General features: G+C 34.7%; 1 protein-coding gene across 7 annotated transcripts in view; it reads left to right on the forward strand.

Moving 5' to 3' along the window:
• The window catches only part of XRN1 (5'-3' exoribonuclease 1), a 122,841-nt gene that overhangs the window by 640 nt on the left and 101,846 nt on the right, over nt 1-20,355 (forward strand). For all 7 annotated transcript variants that reach the window (XR_012920130.1, XM_076004938.1, XM_076004939.1 and 4 more), the window contains exons 2-8: nt 11,524-11,756; nt 13,350-13,447; nt 14,709-14,818; nt 14,914-15,024; nt 16,516-16,598; nt 19,307-19,394; nt 19,478-19,646. Coding sequence is in view for 6 of the 7 variants with exons in the window: in XM_076004938.1 (XP_075861053.1) it covers nt 11,524-11,756; nt 13,350-13,447; nt 14,709-14,818; nt 14,914-15,024; nt 16,516-16,598; nt 19,307-19,394; nt 19,478-19,646 (892 nt within the window). In the remaining variant the exon portion in view is untranslated. The remainder of the gene's footprint in view (nt 1-11,523; nt 11,757-13,349; nt 13,448-14,708; nt 14,819-14,913; nt 15,025-16,515; nt 16,599-19,306; nt 19,395-19,477; nt 19,647-20,355) is intronic.

Raw genomic sequence — 20,355 nt, forward strand, 5'->3', positions numbered from 1 at the left:
TTGAATAACCTTGTTTACTTTCCCTTATCAGGAGCTGCATTCTCCCGCATCCCCAGCGCCTAGACTTTTTGACGTGGCAGGTGGTTCACATTTATGATGCCTTTTGTTACATGTATTCAGTTCTCTTAAAGACAGTACCAATCCCCTATTGCCAAAACAAACATAAAGCTCTTGGACAAGGGGGGAGGGGGGACTCTATTTGGTGGCTTCTCTGTATGGTGGCCTCGCTGTATGCGAGAAAGAGAAAGAGAAACAGATTGTTAGAGCATTAATACTACTACTACTATTTGGTATATAATGAGCCCGGGGCAACGTTTATGTATAGTTTCCAAAATGTAGTTTATGTATTGGAACTGTGGAAAAAGGAGAGAAAGCAGACGTCTATTAGGTAAACTAGACTTTGGGTGATACTTTAGTGTTGTCGCATTTAATGAATTTGATAGATCTCTTGTGTGTTTTATGTTTTACAGAAAAAAAATCAGTTTTGAAATTTGCATAGCTGATTGAATTAGTTGTGATGGGTAGCATTGTATAAATAATGGGGAAAATGATCGGGCGAACACCATCATGCTGTTAATTTAAGGTTTAATCTTTTTAAAAAGTACTTATAAGCATGAAGGTAGAACTAAACTTCTGGAAAGGATTCTTTGTTGTTGAATTCAGATGTGATATATGAGAAAAAGCTTACAAAAAATTCCAAAATGCTAGCTTACCTTTAATTAATTTGAAACATAGGTAGATTTAGGGAGACTTTTTCCGGAGGGGAGGGTTAAAAAGGATAACAGTGCATTGCGGAAGTGGAGTCAAGGAACTTTGGCTTTTCCTGGATCCTTCAATCATCAAACATTTGAGTACCTGCCATGCATCACTGTGCAAAAATAATGTGATTGTTACTCAGAACGCTTGATAATATATAATTTGTTCAGTAATATTTTTAGTCTGTACTTTTTGGCACAGAGTTTGGTTTGGTGGCAATATCTTGGATTCTCTCCATCCTGAAGAATTTTGTTACTGAAGAACAAAAATAATCTCTTTAAGGCAACTTTATGATGTGGACATTAAGATAAAGTTTTGTGAAAGCTTTACTATGGATAGAAACTGAGAGTAGGATTATTTTAAAATTCCACCATAAATAAACTTTAATACTTGGTCCATCGAAGTGATGTCTTTCAAAAATGTTTGATTAAAAAGAGACAAAAAGGCTACCAGCTTCTCTCTCAAGCAGAATTTAAAGATGATAATGCCTAAGTAAGTCACAATAGTTTAAAAGCTGGGGGAAAGGGTTGAGAGGAGTGGATTTCTAGGAAAACAGCATAGTTTTTCAGTCTCTCTGAATCATCACATAAAAACAGAAAGAAAAACTAGATAGCAGTTTTTCTTTTTCCAGAAACAAAGTCTTGCTTTGTGACCCAGGCTGGAGTGCAGTGGTACAGTCGTAGCTCATTGCACCCTCAAGCTCCAGGGCTCAAATAATCATCCACCTTCACCTCTCAAATAGATGGGACTACAGTTGCATACCACCATGCCGGGTCAATTTTTTTTCTTGCTTTTTTTTTTTTTTTGGTATAAACATGATCTTGCTATGTTGCTCAGACTGGTCTTGAATGCTTGGCCTTAAATGATCCTCCCTCTTGGTCTCCCAAAGTGCTGGGTTTACAGGCGTGAGCCATCACACTTGGCCTAGATAGCAAAATTTAAAATCCATAAAATAATTACAAAAAACATGTGATATGAAATCTTCATGAACCCCAAAGTATAACTAAGTGAAACAAACTACTAATAGTTAGACCCAATCAGTGTTGGCATCTGTGCTAGAGGAAGAAGGAAGCAATTGGGCAACATCTGATGCACCTGAGAACAGGAGAATTCCAAAATAGTCAACAAGTATTCACGAAAAGATTACACTGGCCAATGAGATAGTAATAGCTGAAATTGAGGGTTTTTATTCTCTCCAGTAAAGACTGAGTAAAGGGTCTACCATAAGAAAGACCAAAGCTGCAGTAGTCTACTTCCTATGAACTGTCAGAACTGAGTTGCAAAGGCACCATTCTGGGGCAGAGCCCATCCTAAGGGGAAACTGCTGGGAGTAGAATAAAATTTTATCATGAAAGGGTCAATAGGGACAAGAAAAGAGAAGAAGATGGTCCATGTAAAAGTGAGAGGGAGTCACAGAGTCAAGAAATCTTAGAAAACAAACCACCATATTTTTTAACACTACCCAAAAACAGCAGAAGAGGGAACTTTGTGAAGTTAAAGCTTTGCTGAACCCCTACTCATTCTAAAAGTTAAAGAAAATTAAATTCACATAAAAATTAGCAACAGAAAAGTACTGAGGGCTGGGCGTGGTGGCTCACGCCTGCAATTCTAGCATTCTGGGAGGCTGAGGCAGGAGGGTCGCTTGAGCTCAGAAGTTTGAGACCAGCCTGAGCAAGAATGACACCCCGTCTATACTAAAAAAATAGAAAGAAATTAGCTGGACAACTAAAAAAAATACATATATATATATATATATATATATATATATATATACATACACATATATATATATAAAATTAGCCTGGCATGGTTGTACATGCCTGTAGTCCCAGCTACTCAAGAGCCTGAGGCAGGAGGATAGCTTGAGGCCAGGAGTTTGAGGTTACTGTGAGCTAGGCTGACACCACAGCACTCTAGCCTGGGTAACAGAGCAAGACTCTGTCTCAAAAAAAAGAAAAGGAAAAAAGTACTGAGGGCAGATCACATACAAAGTTATTATAGAGGAAAAAGGAAACAGAATAATATCCCTACAGACAATAAAAACTTGCAATAAAAACATGCACACAAAACACCAAAACTGTAACTATCTCAGAATGTGCTGAAAGGCACTAAGAAAATGATAAAAGACATCAAAGAACAGCATATATCAATTATGAAAACTCAGATATGAGATGACAGACCCAAAGAAAATTAGAAAAAAATGAAAACAATCATTTAAAAAATGAATCCTAATATAGAAGCAAAGCAGAAGCAAATGATGCCATTAGAGAAAAAAAGTGGAAGGTGGAAAGAAGAAGAAATGTAATTTATTTTTAATTTATTTTTTAATCCTTTGTTGTCTTTCTGTTTCATAGTCCCTATTTAAGAAGAAGAAATTTTTTAAAATAAAATTTCTAGAGAAAGTAGCAAATCAGAAAGATAGGCAAAGAAGACAAATAATAATAGAGGTTCCTGAAAAAGAAAACCAAAGCAACATAACAGAATAAATAATAAAACTAATTAAAATGTTCTCTGACAGGACGGTGGCCATGGAAGTCGGAATCCGCTAAGGAGTGTGTAACAACTCACCTGCCGAATCAAAAAAAAAAAAAAAAATGTTCTCTGAAATTAAAAAAAAAATTGAAACTACATATTAGAAGAATAATACACCATGTTCCTGACAATATTGATTCAGATGACCAATACCAAGACATATTCTAATAAAAACTACTGGGCTTTAAAGAAAAAGAGAAGGACTGGTGACTTCATTTGAGGGTTCCTGAATTGAAAACAACATGTCTTTCCCTGTTAGTGACCCCCCAGCCATTGAAGGAAAAAAAAAAAGACAAAATGTGGATAGATTCATAAATCTGAAACTTAGCTTCTGTTTCATTTCATTGAAATTAGTTGCTAGTTTTGTTTTAGAGTCAGTAACACCACCACTGGAGAAGGGAGGGGAGAACAATTCCAGAGAAATTTTTTCAAGTAATTATCATTTTTGCTCAACCACAAATTCATCCTTTACCAATTTTGAGAACTTAGAGCTTACAACTTATAAGGATCAGGTACAGCAATTCCTGCTTCTCATGCAGTATCTTGGGTTTGGTTTGGGCTACCATGTTTTACCTATTGGTAACAAAATCATTTACTCTCCTCTAGAAATCTGTGGTCAACAGCTAATACCTTCCATTCTTAGGCTTTTTTGAAAGGAGTAGATTATAAATTTTTAGAGCATATACAGTTTTCTTGGTGATTATAATCCAACACAGTGCTATTAAAATGGCTAAGATTTGTTAAGTACTTACCATGTAGAAGACACTGTTTTAAGTGCTTTGCATGTATTCATTTTTTTAATCATAGCAATCCAAGCTCCATTTTATAGCTGAGAAAACTGAGTGAAAAAGATTGAGTTATCCAAAGTCATTACATAGCTAGTAAAGTAAGTATTGGAGCTGAATTTAAATTAAACAGAATTTCTCTCAAGCAGTGGGTTTTTTTTTTTTTTTCATTACTGCCCCTCTAGAAAGCTGTTTAGAATTATTTTTTCCTAATCACTCCCCCCAACTCCACCAAATTTTTATACTTCAGATTTACTGTATATCTATGTATGGTGGGTGCTTTATTATGTAAACTCCCTACCCCTACCCTATACAAAAATTTTGGTCCACTTGGGAGCCATATTATTAGTGTTGGTAATAAATGCTCTAGAGCCTGTGGTTGTTTTAAAAATTATGGTAAAATAAATCAAAACCACAATGAGATATCTCCAGTGAGAATGGCTTTTATCAAAAAGTCCCAAAACAACAAATACTGGCATGAATGTGGAGAGATGGGAATACCCGTACACTGCTGGTGGGACTGCAAACTAGTACAACCTCTATGGAAAGTAGTATGGAGCTACCTTAAAGAACTGAATATAGAACTACCATTTGATCCACCAATACCACTACTGAGTATTTACTCAAAGGAAAAAGAAGACATTCTATAAAAAACATCTGCACTTGAATGTTTATAGTGGCACAATTCACAATTGCAAAGATGTGGAAACAACCCAGTGCCCTGCTCAGTACATGAGCAGATTGATAAAATGTGGTATATGTAGATCATGGAGTACTACTCATCCACAAAAAACAATGGTGAACTTAAATAGCACAAGAATTACTGAACCTGAGAAGGAGGTCATAGGAGCCCCCTATTATCATAGGAGCTAGTTGGCCAGAGGTATAGGAGGTCCAGGATTTGTGTCTGGCATTAAAAGGGGGCAGTCTTGTGGGACTGGGTCCTTAGGTTGTTATGTCTGCACTAACTCTGGGAAGTTAGTGCCATAATTGAATGGAACTGTTGAACCTAGTTGGTGTCCGGAGAAACAGAGAATTGGTTGTAGATGTTAAGTATTAAGAAATGCCCCAGCGTGAGGCTTTCATGATAGTAATTCTCACACTATGTTCCCATGGTACAGCAGTGTTTTCTGAGCTGACTGAGGTCTTCTTTAGTGTAGTTGAATAATGACAATTTTTTTAATTTGCTGGGGAAAAAGTACAGAGTTTTTCAAACTGTGCTTCATGAAAATTCAGAGATAAACTTTAAAAAATTATGGTAAAATATATATAACAAACTTTACTGTCTTAACCATTTTTAAGTGTACAGTTCTGTAGTGTTATGTGCATTCACATTGTTGTGCTAAGCCTGTACTTTTAAAATGAGTCTTCTGTGCATTATGCTAAAAAAAAATGCTTGTAGCCTGTACTTTTAAAATGAGTCTCTGTGCATTATGCTAAAAAAAAATGCTTGTAGGTTATGAAAACCTAAACTTAGGGAAAACAAGTTGACATTTCCATTTTAATCTGTTTGCTGTTGTATCGGGAGCTTAATTGTCTTATTTTTTACTATATTCACTATGTTACTGTATTTACCATATTTCCCAGCCCCTAGCATGTGGTGTGGCACATAATGGTGTTCAGTAAATATTTATTATGTGAATTAATTTATTACCTATAGCATATCATATAATCTATAATACACAGCATATAGAAATGTATATTAAAATATACGTGGTATATTGCTATGTTTTAAAACATAGTTGTTGGGCTGGGCGCGGTGGCTCACACCTGTAATCCTAGCACTCTGGGAGGCCGAGGCGGGCAGATTGCTCAAGATCAGGAGTTCGAAACCAGCCTGAGTAAGAGCGAGACCTCGTCTCTACTATAAATAGAAAGGAATTAATTGGCCAACTAATATATATAGAAAAAAGTAGCTGGGCATGGTGGCAGGCATGGTGGCGCATGCCTATAGTCCCAGCTACTCGGGAGGCTGAGGCAGTAGGATTGCTTGAGCTCAGGAGTTTGAGGTTGCTGTGAGCTAGGCTGACACTACGGCACTCACTCACTCTAGCTTGGGCAACAAAGCGAGACTCTGTCTCAAAAAATAAAATAAAATAAAAAATAAAACATAGTTTTTTTTTTCTTAATGAAGCAACAAAACCTTGAGATTGTTTAAACAGTCTTAACTGGAAAACGAATTATTGACAGCTCTTTTAATCAGTCAAATATATATTGTTTGTCTTTATGTAAAGGCCATCTTGAAACAACATTAAGTGGGATAAAAAGACTAACAAAAAGAAACTGATATTTTGAGACTAAACACTAAGATGTTAATACTTAATCACAATTTAAAGCTGTAAGAGTGCTATGAGGGCTGTTCAGAAAGTATCCAGCCATTGTTAATATAACAAGAAGGGTTTGTGAGACATGGAGACATCAGTGTATCCTGACAGCCAAGGAGAGTGGACTGTAATGTGCATGTGTAAACAATGACGGCTTCACTGTACTAGTCAGTGGATTGCCAGACACCAGTGAGTGAGCATGTGTACTGTGTGGTGATCACATTCAAAATAACTGAGCGAGTAGAGCAACGAATCTGCATCAAATTTTGCATTAAGCTTGAACATTCCTCAGTGGAAACTATTCAGATGATTCACAAGGCATTTGGGGACAATGCAATGAGTACAGCACAACTAAAAGTGTGGTACAGACACTTCAAAGATGCTCAAGAACCTGTTTAAAGTGATCCACATTCTGGAAGGCCTGCAGCAAGCAGAACACCTGAGAATGTTGAACACTTACGGTTAGTTAAATTAAGAGATGCTGGGAGAACTGTGAGGTCCCAAGGTGTAGGGGAATGAGCTATTGTCCTCTGAACAATGTTTCTTGTATCTTACATCGTCTTCAATAAATGTCTCTATTTTTCATATTACATGGCTGGATACTTTCTGGACAGACCTCCTACAAGTAAACATTCCAAGTTATTGGTATAGGATACATGTGTTAATCACATTCAATGAAGGAAGCACTTCATTTGTTTATTAATTTATTCATTAAATATTTTTGATTTGCTACTTTATGTCAGGCAGTGTGTGGAGGGTTCTAGACAACCAAATCAGAGACCTTGCTTGAGGGACTCACAGGTTAGCAGGAAGGACAGATACATATACTTAAGCATTCAGCAAAAATGTATTGAACACCTAATAATATGCCAGGTACACACCAGCATTGAGAACACAAAAATAAGATATGGTTCCTGATGCTAACTCTTAATACAGATGCTAACTCTTAATACAGATTTGAAAAACAGAAATAGCAAAAGCGTCCATTCAGAGGATGTTTAATTACTTTATTAAGTGAAGTATGAATGATAAGTGCAAGATTTAGCATAAGGAAGTAGGGAAAGCCAAAGATTCTTGAGGTGGATCTTGAAGAAGCAGTGAGTCAGAAATCCAGAAGGTCAGTAGAGGGAGGAGCAGGAAGGACAGGAAAGCATTTCAGGAAGTAGAAGCAGCATCTGTAAAGTCACAGAGGTTTGAAACAGGCCAGCACATTCAGAGCTTTCCAAGTAACTTACTATAGTTAGCTTGTATATGTAGAAACATGAAAGAACCCACAGGATTGGTGAGAAAGATGGCACCCAAATCATGCAGGACCTTCTATGGTGTTATGGATTTGTAGTATCCTGAGGGTTTAAGTAAGGAAGCAACATGATCAGATTATGTTTTAGAAAAATGGCTCAGCTGTGGGGAGACAGAAAACTGTAAGCAAGCAGTCCAGTTGGAATATTGAGGGCATGAACCAATGCAGGAGATTTAGGGATGGTGAAAAAGATGAGATTGCTTAAGACAATGAGAATGGATAAGATGGTAAGATTCCACAAACATATTAGATGTTAAGTTAAAAAATAAAATACCTCATTGACTAATTAGATATGGGGTTGGGTGAGGAGGAGAGTATAAAATAGTCTTGAAATTACTAACTTGCAGATGTATAATAACTCTGGGAAGAGAAGCTGTATTATCAGTATTATCTCTGTAGTAGTAAAAATTCTGTGTGTTGTCACTTCTTTCACTGCATTGGTCAGTGATTACTTAATCATTCTGTGTCTTTCTAACTAATCTGAAACCTAAGAAAATTTTTTAAATTATCCTTTTCTAAAATGAAAATTGTGGGGTTTTTTAGATTATAAAAAACATATTCATGTGTTCATTATAAAACATTTAGATAATACAGAAAGATAAAAACTATTATAGTCTAAAGGAAAATAAAAAGCAACTGAAATTTCACTATCCAGGGTTAACCACTAGTAACATCTTGTTTCTATATACTTCCTAACTTTTCTATACAGATATGCATGTAAATAAATATTTTCCATAAACAGGATAATATACCTTCTGTCTTATATCCTACTTTTATCACTTAACAGTACATATTATACACATTCCATGCCAAATATGAATATATATAATAATTTTAATTGCTGCATTATATTCTTTTTTTTTTTTTTTTCTTTTTGAGACAGTGTCTCACTTTCTTGCCCAGGTTAGAGTGCCATGGCATCAGCCTAGCTCACAGCAACCTCAAACTCCTGGACTCAAGCGATCCTTCTGCCTCAGCCTCCCAAGTAGCTGGGACTACAGGCATGCTCCAGCTAATTTTTGTAGACCTAATTTTTGTTGTTTTTAGTAGAGACGGGGGTCTCGCTCTTGCTCACGCTGTTCTCCAACTCCTGAGCTCAAGCAGTTCTCCTGCCTTGGCCTTCCAGAGTGCTAGGATTACAGGCACGAGCCACCGTGGTCAACCTACTTTATATTCTATTGTATGCATGTACCAGCATCAATTTTCTATTTTTATTTTTTCTGAAAAAATACTGCCACGAATGTTTTTGTACTTAAATCTTCATAAGTTAATCATTTCTGATTATTTTCCAGAACAATTTCCAATAGTAGAAATCCTGGTTCAAAGATATACATGTTTCAAATTTTGATACATACTTTCAGATTAGTTATACCTTTTTTTCTTTTCTACCTGAGTGACTTTCCTCTTCTCTAAAATGGGGATGCGAAATATTTATCTTTTAAGGCTATAATTACATGCGCGCTTTGGCAGTACATGTACTAAAAAAGGTTATAATTAATTGAGAGAACGAATATAAATATTTAACCTAATGTTTGATACCTCGTAAATGCATAATAAATGACAGCTATTGGTTTTTGTTTTTGTTTTTTTTTTTTTGAGTCAGAGTCTCACTCTGTTGCCTGGGCTAGAGTGAGTGCCATGGCGTCAGCCTAGCTCACAGCAACCTCAAACTCCTGGACTTGAGCAATCCTTCTGCCTCAGCCTCCCGAGTAGCTAGGACTACAGGCATGTGCCACCATGCCCAGCTAATTTATTTTCTATATATTTTTTAGTTGTCTAGCTAATTTCTTTCTATTTTTTTGGTAGAGATGGTGTCTTGCTCTTGCTCAGGCTGGTCTTGAACTCCTGAGCTCAAACAATCCGCCCACCTCGGTCTCCCAGAGTGCTAGGATTACAGGCATGAGCCACCATCCCTGGCCAGCTATTGCTTTTAGTAATGTGAATTCTGCATTCCCCCTAAACCTTACCAATACTGTATAACATCAGTCTCTTTAATCTTTGCTAATGTAGGGAAAATGATGTATCATTTTAATTTGAAATTTTGAGATGATGAGCATCTTTTCATATGCTTATTAAACTTTTTGTTTTTAAAATTGCTTTGCATTTTCTATCATTACTTTGAAATTTTGCTTTTTCTTATATTTGAGAATTTTTTGTTATTAGGGATATTGACTATGTACTGATTTACAAATATTTCCCTGCATTTTGTCATTTTCAATTGAATTTGTTTATGGCATAATTTTTAACTCTAGATTTAAAATAATATATTTTTAGCTAGCCAGCTCTACCATTTGTTTGCTTTATGATTTCTGGCTTTCCCCACCCTAAGAGTATCAAAATATTTGTATATGATTTTTTTAGTTACATTTCTCACAGTAAAAATGTTAATCCTTCTGGAATTTATTTTGTTAGAAGGTGAGATGGAGTTTTATTTTGTTTCTTTTACTGATGTGAAATACTTCTTATATACTAAATTTCCATATACACTTGGACTATTCCAGACTCTTTGGTTCCAACCATACTGTCTGTGTTATAACTTTTAATTCATCTAAGGCAAATTTGCCTTTATTACTCTTCTTTTTAATCCTCTTCCTAGCAATTATTGCATATTTATTCTAGGGAAACTTTGGAATCATTTTATAAAGTGCCCCCCTTCACAAAAATCACATTGAGATTTTTATTGAGGTTTTCAGATTTCTTGAAACAAATGGTAACTCTTGAATATACTTTAGAAATCTCATAATAATTGTCATTTCAGTTGAGCCTCTGTTACTCAATTAGAACATTTAAAATTTTTTATGTGATGCATAGTACAGTACTATATAAATGGGTGTTTTTATGGTGTTCATCGATTCAAAACCAAAACTTTTCACCCCTGAAACTCAAAGGCATGCTATTTTCTCAGTAATAGAAAAATGTGTTACCTATACATGGTGTAAAACTTGAATTACTGTGTCAGCAGTTGTTTTTATTATGTTTATACAAGGATTGCCCATCATATTTTAATGTTTGAAAATTCGGATTATGTAAGGCAGACTCTATTCTAAAATTCTTTTACAGTAGATATCATAACTATTTAGTTATGCCCATTTCAGTTCCTTGTTAGTGTATATTTGTTTCAGTAGTGTTCCCCTTACTTGCTTACAAACATTTAAATAAAGGAAAAATAAATGAGTGCCAGAACCATTAGGTCTTTTTATAAAAGTAGATGTCTGTTATTCAAAGTTTAGAAAGTATTTAATATACATATCACAAACAAATCAGTTTTCCAGGTTTCAGCGTTTCCTAAATTTCTTAGTATAATCAGAAGTATTTAAAAATTAATGTAACCAATCAGTGATTCTGTTTTAGTGAAACTAAATATACAATAAAGCTTAAGTGATATGTAAAATCTTTCAATAACCATGTACAAACAGCCTTTTGATATAAATGGGCATTATTTTACCCATTTATAGAGGAAATTGGGGCTTTGAGAAGTTAATGTCAAGTAGTAGAAAAGAAGGACACTAGTACTTTGAGTGCCAAATGAACCAAACATTTTATTTGGTATTTGGTATCTTATTTTGAATAAGTAGATAATTTCCTGACAGTAAATTCGATCAAGCCATTGGTGCGTTATATCACCATGTAATGTCTCCATATTACCATTTCCTTCTGGTTTTTTTCTTTTCTTTCTTTATTCACCTGTGATGGTTTATTCAGTTTTTATATAATCAGAATGCCCTATATCCTGCTTTTTATTATTGAATAATCACTTTTCTTAGCTGGTAAGATATCTGTGGTTGATTATAATTAATGAACGTGAGCATTTTCCTTTGTTTTTCAGATTCCTGAATTTGACAACTTGTACCTAGATATGAATGGAATTATACATCAGTGCTCCCATCCTAATGATGATGATGTTCACTTCAGAATTTCAGATGATAAAATCTTTACTGATATTTTTCACTACTTGGAGGTGTTGTTTCGCATTATTAAACCTAGGAAAGTGTTCTTTATGGCTGTTGATGGTGTGGCTCCTCGAGCAAAAATGAACCAGCAGCGTGGGAGGCGTTTTAGGTAAAACATTTATGTTTTATTTTAGCATATTATTTAGATTAAGAAAATATATTATTTTAAAGATAATCAACTTAGCATGATGCATATTCTGTTCATGTTTATTTTTTGCTCAAGTTCCCCCAGAAATGGGAATATCTCATATTTTACCAGTCAAGTAATGAGTTAGTAATTCAAGTGTCATTTCTCAAAGCACTAGACCATAAACTTTCAGAACAGAAATCATTTCTCTTTTCTTAGATCCTAAGACCTTGTCACATAGAACATCAAATAACCATTTGTTCAGTCAAAGAAGGAAAGGGAGTAAAGAAGAAAGAATATGTTGCAGAGATTACAAATGAGTATCTTTGGAGTTTTTTTTTATATTAAAGAGGTTGGTGAGAGAGAGGTTAAATATGAAGAAGAGCTTTTTCATCACAGAAATAGAATTCTATAGGGCACAGTGCTCAAAGCAGAGCTTTCTAACTTGTATGCTATATGGCATACTAGTATGCTATAAAGGGATTACAGGAGAAGCCAGATAGGAATTGGGACACCTGTATTCAAATCCAGGTTACTCTGACTCTATAACTCATATTCTTTTTTTTTTTTTAGGCATTCCCAAACATTCTGTATATAACTCATATTCTTTCTAGTAAATTCCATTGCTTCAAAAATGAAATAATTTTGTTAACTGATGTCATTAATGTTATTAGGCTTTCATTTTAAAAGGTTTTAGTAGGAAACACAAAGATAAACATTATAATTTTATAATTGCATTTTTATATAATCTTAGAGATCATTTTCTGATAATGCTTTTAAATGTATCATGATATAATGTTATTATTTAAGACCATTAAATATTTTCATTAAATGTAGTATTGTATATATTGTAGTATATATTGAAAGTTTAAAGCTATACTTTTGATTATGTTTCTAGAATGAATTTGCCATATATTTGTCATAAGAATTACCTCATAAGTATTTGTTATGATCTGTGTGAGTTTTTTACTCTTTTTTTTTTTTTTTTTTTTTTTTTTTTTGCGACAGAGTCTCACTTTGTTGTCCAGGCTAGAGTGAGTGCCATGGCGTCAGCCTAGCTCACAGCAACCTCAAACTCCTGGGCTTGAGTGATCCTTCTGCCTCAGCCTCCCTAGTAGCTGGGACTACAGGCATGCGCCACCATGCCCGGCTAATTTTTTATATATATATCAGTTGGCCAATTAATTTCTTTCTATTTATAGTAGAGACGGGGTCTCGCTCTTGCTCCGGCTGGTTTTGAACTCCTGACCTTGAGCAATCCGCCCGCCTCGGCCTCCCAAGAGCTAGGATTACAGGCGTGAGCCACAGCGCCCGGCCTGAGTTTTTTACTCTTACTCTTAAGTACTGTCCTACTTCTATAGTCCCTTCCTGGAAAATTCAATTTTTTAAATAAAAACAAACAATTCTGAGGGTCATCTTTATTAAGCATAATCATTTCAAAACTTGTATACATTTTAAACCTTAAAATTGATGAATTAGTATTTTAATTTTAAAACATCTAAAGAACAGTTTATGTAAAGATCTTTACTTTTTTCCAGAAAGTTTAAGATTTTTTTTTTTCTCTTAACCTTTAAGGTCAGCAAAGGAGGCAGAAGACAAAATTAAAAAGGCAGTAGAGAAGGGAGAAACTCTTCCTACAGAGGCCAGATTTGATTCCAACTGTATTACACCAGGTACGTTCACTGAGAGAAAAATTCTGAGAGGATTGAAATATAAAATATTTGAATATTTTTTCAAATCTATTTTTATTTTTATGCTTTATTTATTTTGGCCTTAGAGTTTTGTATTCTCCCTGTATTTACTCTTGTATTTACTGTATTCTCCCACTTGTGTCTACTTATGAGATGGTTTGGTCACCCTGGTTACAAGTGCTCCTATAAAGACCCACTATAGGGTTTTCAAATGTTTATAAGAGCAGATATGGACAAGAATCTCCCAGGTATACAGAATTCCAAACCTTGAAGAAACTGATAAGATCTGTCAGTCCTATTTTTGCCATTTATTGATAGGAAAACAGACTCAGTGAAGTTGTGGTTTACCAAGTTCATATAGCTAGATTGTTGTATTAAGGATAAGAAACTCGTTCTCCTAGTCCAGAGAACTTACTACTCTACTTCTCAAAGATAGTTAAGATTTCTGTGACTTTAACAGATTTTGCATCTGAGATTGCTTTAAAAAAAAGATTTCTGTGAATTTAAGGAAAATTAATTTATCAGTATCATGTTTAATTTTATATGCAGCAGCATACTCTATATTCCTAGCAGCTTTGTCTAACATATTTATAATCCTTTACTTTGAACAAAAATCTTTAAATTAACTTTCTCATAAATTCTTTACTTACAGTGGTAGTTTTCTCTTTCATTAAGTGCATTAGTCACACATTACTCAATTTAATAACCAGTTTTATCGTGATGTGGTTTTAGAGTGTATTGTTTTTGACTATTGACCATCTGGGCTTTTCCTAAAATATAATTATTGAAGACTCAATTTCCAGATTAATAATAATTTCTCAGATTAATAGTAATAATAATTATTATTGACAATCTGAAGATATATGCCTTTAAAAAAAAAAAAACTTTGGAATTCAGCAGAAGAAATAGAAGGTCAAGGTTCTATTAGAGAGTTCAAATTCTGCCTTTATGTAAAAATACTTGATGCACAGTCCTGAGACAGTAGTAAAACTCCTTGACTCTCCCTGTGTGACACTGATTTCATTTAGGGTCACTAGTGACAGTAAAAACAACTGTGATATTTAAAAGCGAAAGGTATAACATTACCTGCTTTTCAGGATAAGCAAGAGAGCTTTTGACCTTCTTTGGAGATCCTGTCCCCAGCTACATTCCCTGGACGCTCAGATTCAATTATATGTTGTCACAGGGAAGTCACTATTTTTGTCTTTCTTAGATTAACCTTTTTAACACTTTTTATTTATAGGGACCGAATTCATGGCCAGGTTACATGAACATCTGAAGTATTTTGTAAATATGAAAATTTCCACAGACAAGTCATGGCAAGGAGTTACTATCTACTTCTCAGGCCATGAGGTTATTACCTTTTTTTATTTAAAGAATTGTAAAAAAATTTATTTAATATTCTGAAGGATAGCATATTACTACATCTTTTAAAACTTTGTATTTAGACTCCTGGAGAAGGAGAGCATAAAATCATGGAATTTATCAGATCTGAGAAAGCAAAGCCAGATCATGATCCAAACACCAGACACTGTCTTTATGGTTTAGATGCTGATTTGGTAAGTATAGTATTTATTTTTATTATAACCTTATGCCATTGTAGGTAAATATCTGCAAGACTTCGTTTTTTTATAGGACACTTACTGGTTGTGGCAACAAATATTGGAGACATAATGATTACTGCTTTTATCTGTACCAAAGTTGTCAAATAATTGGAAAATGAGCTTCTTTGCCATAGTTTATGATCAACAGGTTTGTAGAGTTAGTCTATAGACCTAATGAACCCTACTACTATGAATACTCTGCTGAGGTGAGGGAAGGAGTCCCTTTTTACTCTCAGGCTTTATACATGATTTTTAATTAACTCTTGATCTGAAAACTCCATGCCACAAATACCTTTACTAGACTTTTTAAAATTTTTTATTATGGAAATTTTCAAGCATATTAGACAAGACAATATAATGAACCTCCTTGTGCCCTCATTCTACCTTAAATAATGTTTAACACCAATCCCTAATCATCTCTTTCATCCCCATCCCCCAAGATTATTGAAGCAAATCCCAGAGATTATATCATTTAATCTGTGCATATTTCATAATGTTTTTCTAAATGAGAAGGGTTTTTTAAAAAACACGTAACAGTGCTATATTCCCACATAAAATAGAAATTAACAATCATTGCTTAATATAGAAATAACCGGCCGGGCGCGGTGGCTCACGCCTGTAATCCTAGCTCTCTGGGAGGCCGAGGCGGGCGGATTGCTCAAGGTCAGGAGTTCGAGACCAGCCTGAGCAAGAGCGAGACCCCGTCTCTACTATAAATAGAAAGAAATTAATTGGCCAACTAATACATATAGAAAAAATTAGCCGGGCATGGTAGCGCATGCCTGTAGTCCCAGCTACTCGGGAGGCTGAGGCAGGAGGATTGCTTGAGCTCAGGAGTTTGAGGTTGCTGTGAGCTAGGCTGATGCCATGGCACTCACTCTAGCCTGGGCAACAAAGCGAGACTGTCTCAAAAAAAAAAGAAATAAGCAGTTACTATCCTCATTTCCCTGATTGTCTTACAAATGTTTCCTTTTGCTTTGTTGTTTGAATCCAGATTAAAATAAAATAATATACAGGTGCATTGCAATTGGTTTATATATCTCAATAGACTTTTGACTGACTTTGGGCTTTAGAGTACCATGTGAGAAAATTAACTCAAAGTACCCTGTTCCATTTTTCTCTGGGTTTTTATGTACTGGAGCTATTCTGGCCTCCAAGAGTTCTGCATTCTTTTTATCATGGAAGAGTTGCTACTGTTCTGAAATACGGAGATTAGGGACATTTACTAGCCTCTTCTTCAGGGTATCAATTTAAAGAGAGAAGACTTAGATAAGTACTTTCACTTTATCCTATTCATAACCTACAAATGGATCATATTTTGATATTTATATATTTAATATGCTAATTGTTTATTCTTTATATAGAAATGTTTTTTTATAATTGCTTTTGTGAATCTGATAGTATAAAAAATAGAGAATAGAAACATTTCTTAACTATTTTCAACAGATTATGCTTGGATTAACAACTCACGAGGCGCATTTTTCTCTCTTAAGAGAAGAAGTTCGATTTGGTGGCAAAAAAGCACAAAGGTAAATCATACGGCATATATGTTGGAAAAAAGGACAGAAATGAAGCCTAGATATTAATCCCTTAACAAATTCATGGTCTGTAAATACTTCTTGGGTTGCCTTTTTACTCTGTTGATAGTGTCCTTTGATGCACAAATGTTTTTAATTTTGATATAATCTAATTCATCAATTTTTTTCTTTTGTTGCCTGTGCTTTCAGTATAATACCCAAGAAATTTTTGCCAAATCCAATGTCATAAATAATTTTTCCTATGTTGTATTCTAAGAGTTTTATAGTTGTAACTTTCATCCTTAGATTTTTTATCTATTTTGAGTTAATTTTAGGGTGGTGGTACAAGGTAAAGGTCCAAATTCATTGTTTTGCATGTGGATATCCAATCTTCTCAGCACTATTGTTGAAAAGACTGTCTTTTCCTCATTGAATTTTTGGTCTATGGTTGAAAATCATTTGACAATATATAGGAGGTTTTACTTCTGAGCTTTCTATTCCATTGGTTTACTAGTCCATCTTTGTGTGAATACTGTAGTGAGTTTTTTTTGTTGTTTTTTTGTTTTTTGAGACAGTCTCACTCTATTGACCTGGCTAGAGTGCTGTGGTGTCAGCCTAGCTCACAGCAACCTCAAACTTCTGGGCTCAAGCGATCCTGCTACCTCAGCCTCCGGGTAGCTTGAACTATAGGCATGCGCCACCATGCCCGGCTAATTTTTTCTATATATTTTTAGTTCGCCAATTAATTTCTATCTATTTTTAATAGAGACAGGGTCTCACTCTTGCTCAGGCTGGTTTCGAACTCCTGATCTTGAGTGATCCTCCTGCCTCGGCCTCTCAGAGTGCTAGGATTACAGGCGCTGCAGTGTTTTCGTTACTATGGCTTTGTAGTAAGTTTTGAAATCAGGAAGAGTGACACCTCTAACTTACTCTTGAAGATTGTTTTGGTTATTCAGTGTCTCTCGAAATTCCATGTAATTTTTAGGATGGGTTTTTCTATTTTTGGGAAAAAACATTGGGATTTTGATGGGCATGGCTTTGAATCTATAGATCTCTTTGGGCAGTATTTATTTCTTGATGTTAAGTCTTACAGTCCATGAACACAGGATATCTTTCTATTTATTTTTGCCTTCTTTAATTTCTTTCAGCAACATTTTGTAGTTTTCAGCATATAAATCTTTTGGCTCCTTGGTTTACTCCTAAGTATTTTATTCTTTATTTTCTTAATTTCTTTTTTGGATTGTTCTTTGATGGTGTATGGAAACACAACTGATTTTTGTGTGTTGATCTTGTACCCTACAGCTATGCCAAATTCATTTTTTAACTCTAGTAGTATTTTTGTGGCATCTGTGGTCTTTTCTATGTAAGAATCATGTTATCTGTAAATAGAGACAGTTTTACTTCTTACTTTCCAATTGAGATGCCTTTTATTCTTTTTCTTGCCTAATTGTTCTGGGTAAGACTTCCAAAACAGTGTTGAATAGCTGTGGTGAAGTAGGCATCCTTGTCTTGTTTCTGCTCTTAGGAGGAAAGCTTTTTAGTTTTTCACAGTTAAGTATGGTGTTAGCTATGGATTTTCATAAATGTCCTTTATCATACTAAGGAAGTTCCCTTCTATTCATCTATTCCTCATTTGATGAATATTTTTTTCATGAAAGTGTCCAATATTGTCAAATGCTTTTTCTGCAAAATGATCATGTAGGGTGTTTTTTCCCCCTTCATTCTACTGATATAGTATATTACATTGATTCTCTTATATTGAACTACCCTTACAATCCTGGGATAAGTCTCACTTACACATAGTATATAATTCTTTCAATGTGCTATTATCCCCTTATATTCTTACTCGTAGTTAAACTTGGAGTATAGGTCAACAGCTGGGAATATAGGACCCAATACCAATCCATGGAAAGATAAGAGGAAGAAGGGATATTGTATTACCTTATGACATAGCTCTAAACTCTACTGCAATAGATATAAAAGTATATACTCACTCATTTGTGTGTCTGCTCATGGCTAACCTTGAATGGGCCAGATCTCACTGGTTTTATGTGTGTGTGTGTGTGTGTGTGTGTGTGTGTGTATAGAATATATATTATTTAGGGCTTCTTAACTCTGAGAATCCTTCCACAGAAAGCATAATGTAAACCAATTGCTTTTGAACTTTATCATGTTTTATCTGTTATACTTGCAATTATATTTTTATCTCTGTATTATCCTATAACTTTCATATAAATTACATGCCTTCATTATAAGATTTATTATCTCCTAATACTAATTTTGATTTAAGTTTTTTTTTTTTTTTTTTTTTTTTTTTTTTTTGAGACAGAGTCTCGCTTTGTTGCCCAGGCTAGAGTGAGTGCCGTGGCGTCAGCCTCGCTCACAGCAACCTCAAACTCCTGGGCTCGAGTGATCCTTCTGCCTCAGCCTCCCGAGTAGCTGGGACTACAGGCATGCGCCACCATGCCCGGCTAATTTTTTTTATATATATATCAGTTGGCCAATTAATTTATTTCTATTTTTATAGTAGAGACGGGGTCTCGCTCTTGCTCAGGCTGGTTTTGAACTCCTGACCTTGAGCAATCCGCCCGCCTCGGCCTCCCAAGAGCTAGGATTACAGGCGTGAGCCACAGCGCCCGGCCTTTGATTTAAGTTTTGATACATTTTTAAACTTGGACCTTAAAAATGTTATTTACTCTGTCATGATCATCTAATTACAGGGTATGTGCACCAGAAGAAACCACATTTCACCTCCTACATTTGTCTTTAATGAGAGAGTATATTGACTATGAGTTTTCAGTACTGAAAGTAAGTATTAATATAGCCCTAGTTGAAAGATTTATATGGAGAAATTTCCATTGGATTTGACTTTGTTCTGCATTTTACTATAGGAAAAGATCACATTTAAATATGATATTGAAAGGATAATAGATGATTGGATTTTGATGGGATTTCTTGTTGGCAATGATTTCATCCCTCATCTACCTCATTTACATATTAATCATGATGCACTGCCTCTTCTTTATGGAACATATATTACTGTCCTACCAGAACTTGGGGGTAAGAAAAATTTAATATTCACTTGAGGCTACTTTTTGTTAATAATTTAGCACTGACTTACCTTAAAAATGTCACTCAGTTTATTAGATTATTGCATGTATGACTAAAGTAGAAAAACATTGAGAGTTTCTTTTTGGTCTAAGGTGCCAACCTCTGAGGCTGTCATTTTCATGTGATTCATAAGAAAAGAAAGAGAACAGAGTTAAGCAACCTCACTTATTGATGCCTATCTAATCTTTGCCTTTAGTTCTTTAAGAAAGCCAGCAGAGCTTGTTGACTTCACTTAATTCCTTTCATATTTAAATGTAGAAATTCAGTTTTTCTGAAAGGATATGCATCAGAGTATTTAATATGAAGGAAAGAGTTTTCAATTAAAATGGAAAACTGGCAAGTAGTGTTGACACTGAATAAAACAGAATAGCAGGATGTTAGTCCTTTTATTAAGTTAATGTATCAAATTGAATGATCTAGATAGGTTCTGTAACATATTATTACCAAATGTCATTGATAATAATTAAATGACATTCAAGTGGAAATGTGGGAGGGTTCTTATTGTGAACCTGGAATTTCTTATATTTTGCTTCAGTACTTATATTTTGTGTATTATGATAGCATAGAGCTGATAGAAACTAGGACTAGTTTATATTTAGCCCAACATTGAATGTTTTCCTTGATAAGTACTGTAGAATGTTAATATTCAATGTTTTAT

This window comes from Microcebus murinus, chromosome 1 (assembly GCF_040939455.1).
Source record: "Microcebus murinus isolate Inina chromosome 1, M.murinus_Inina_mat1.0, whole genome shotgun sequence".
In the NCBI taxonomy this organism is placed as follows: Eukaryota; Metazoa; Chordata; class Mammalia; order Primates; family Cheirogaleidae; genus Microcebus; species Microcebus murinus.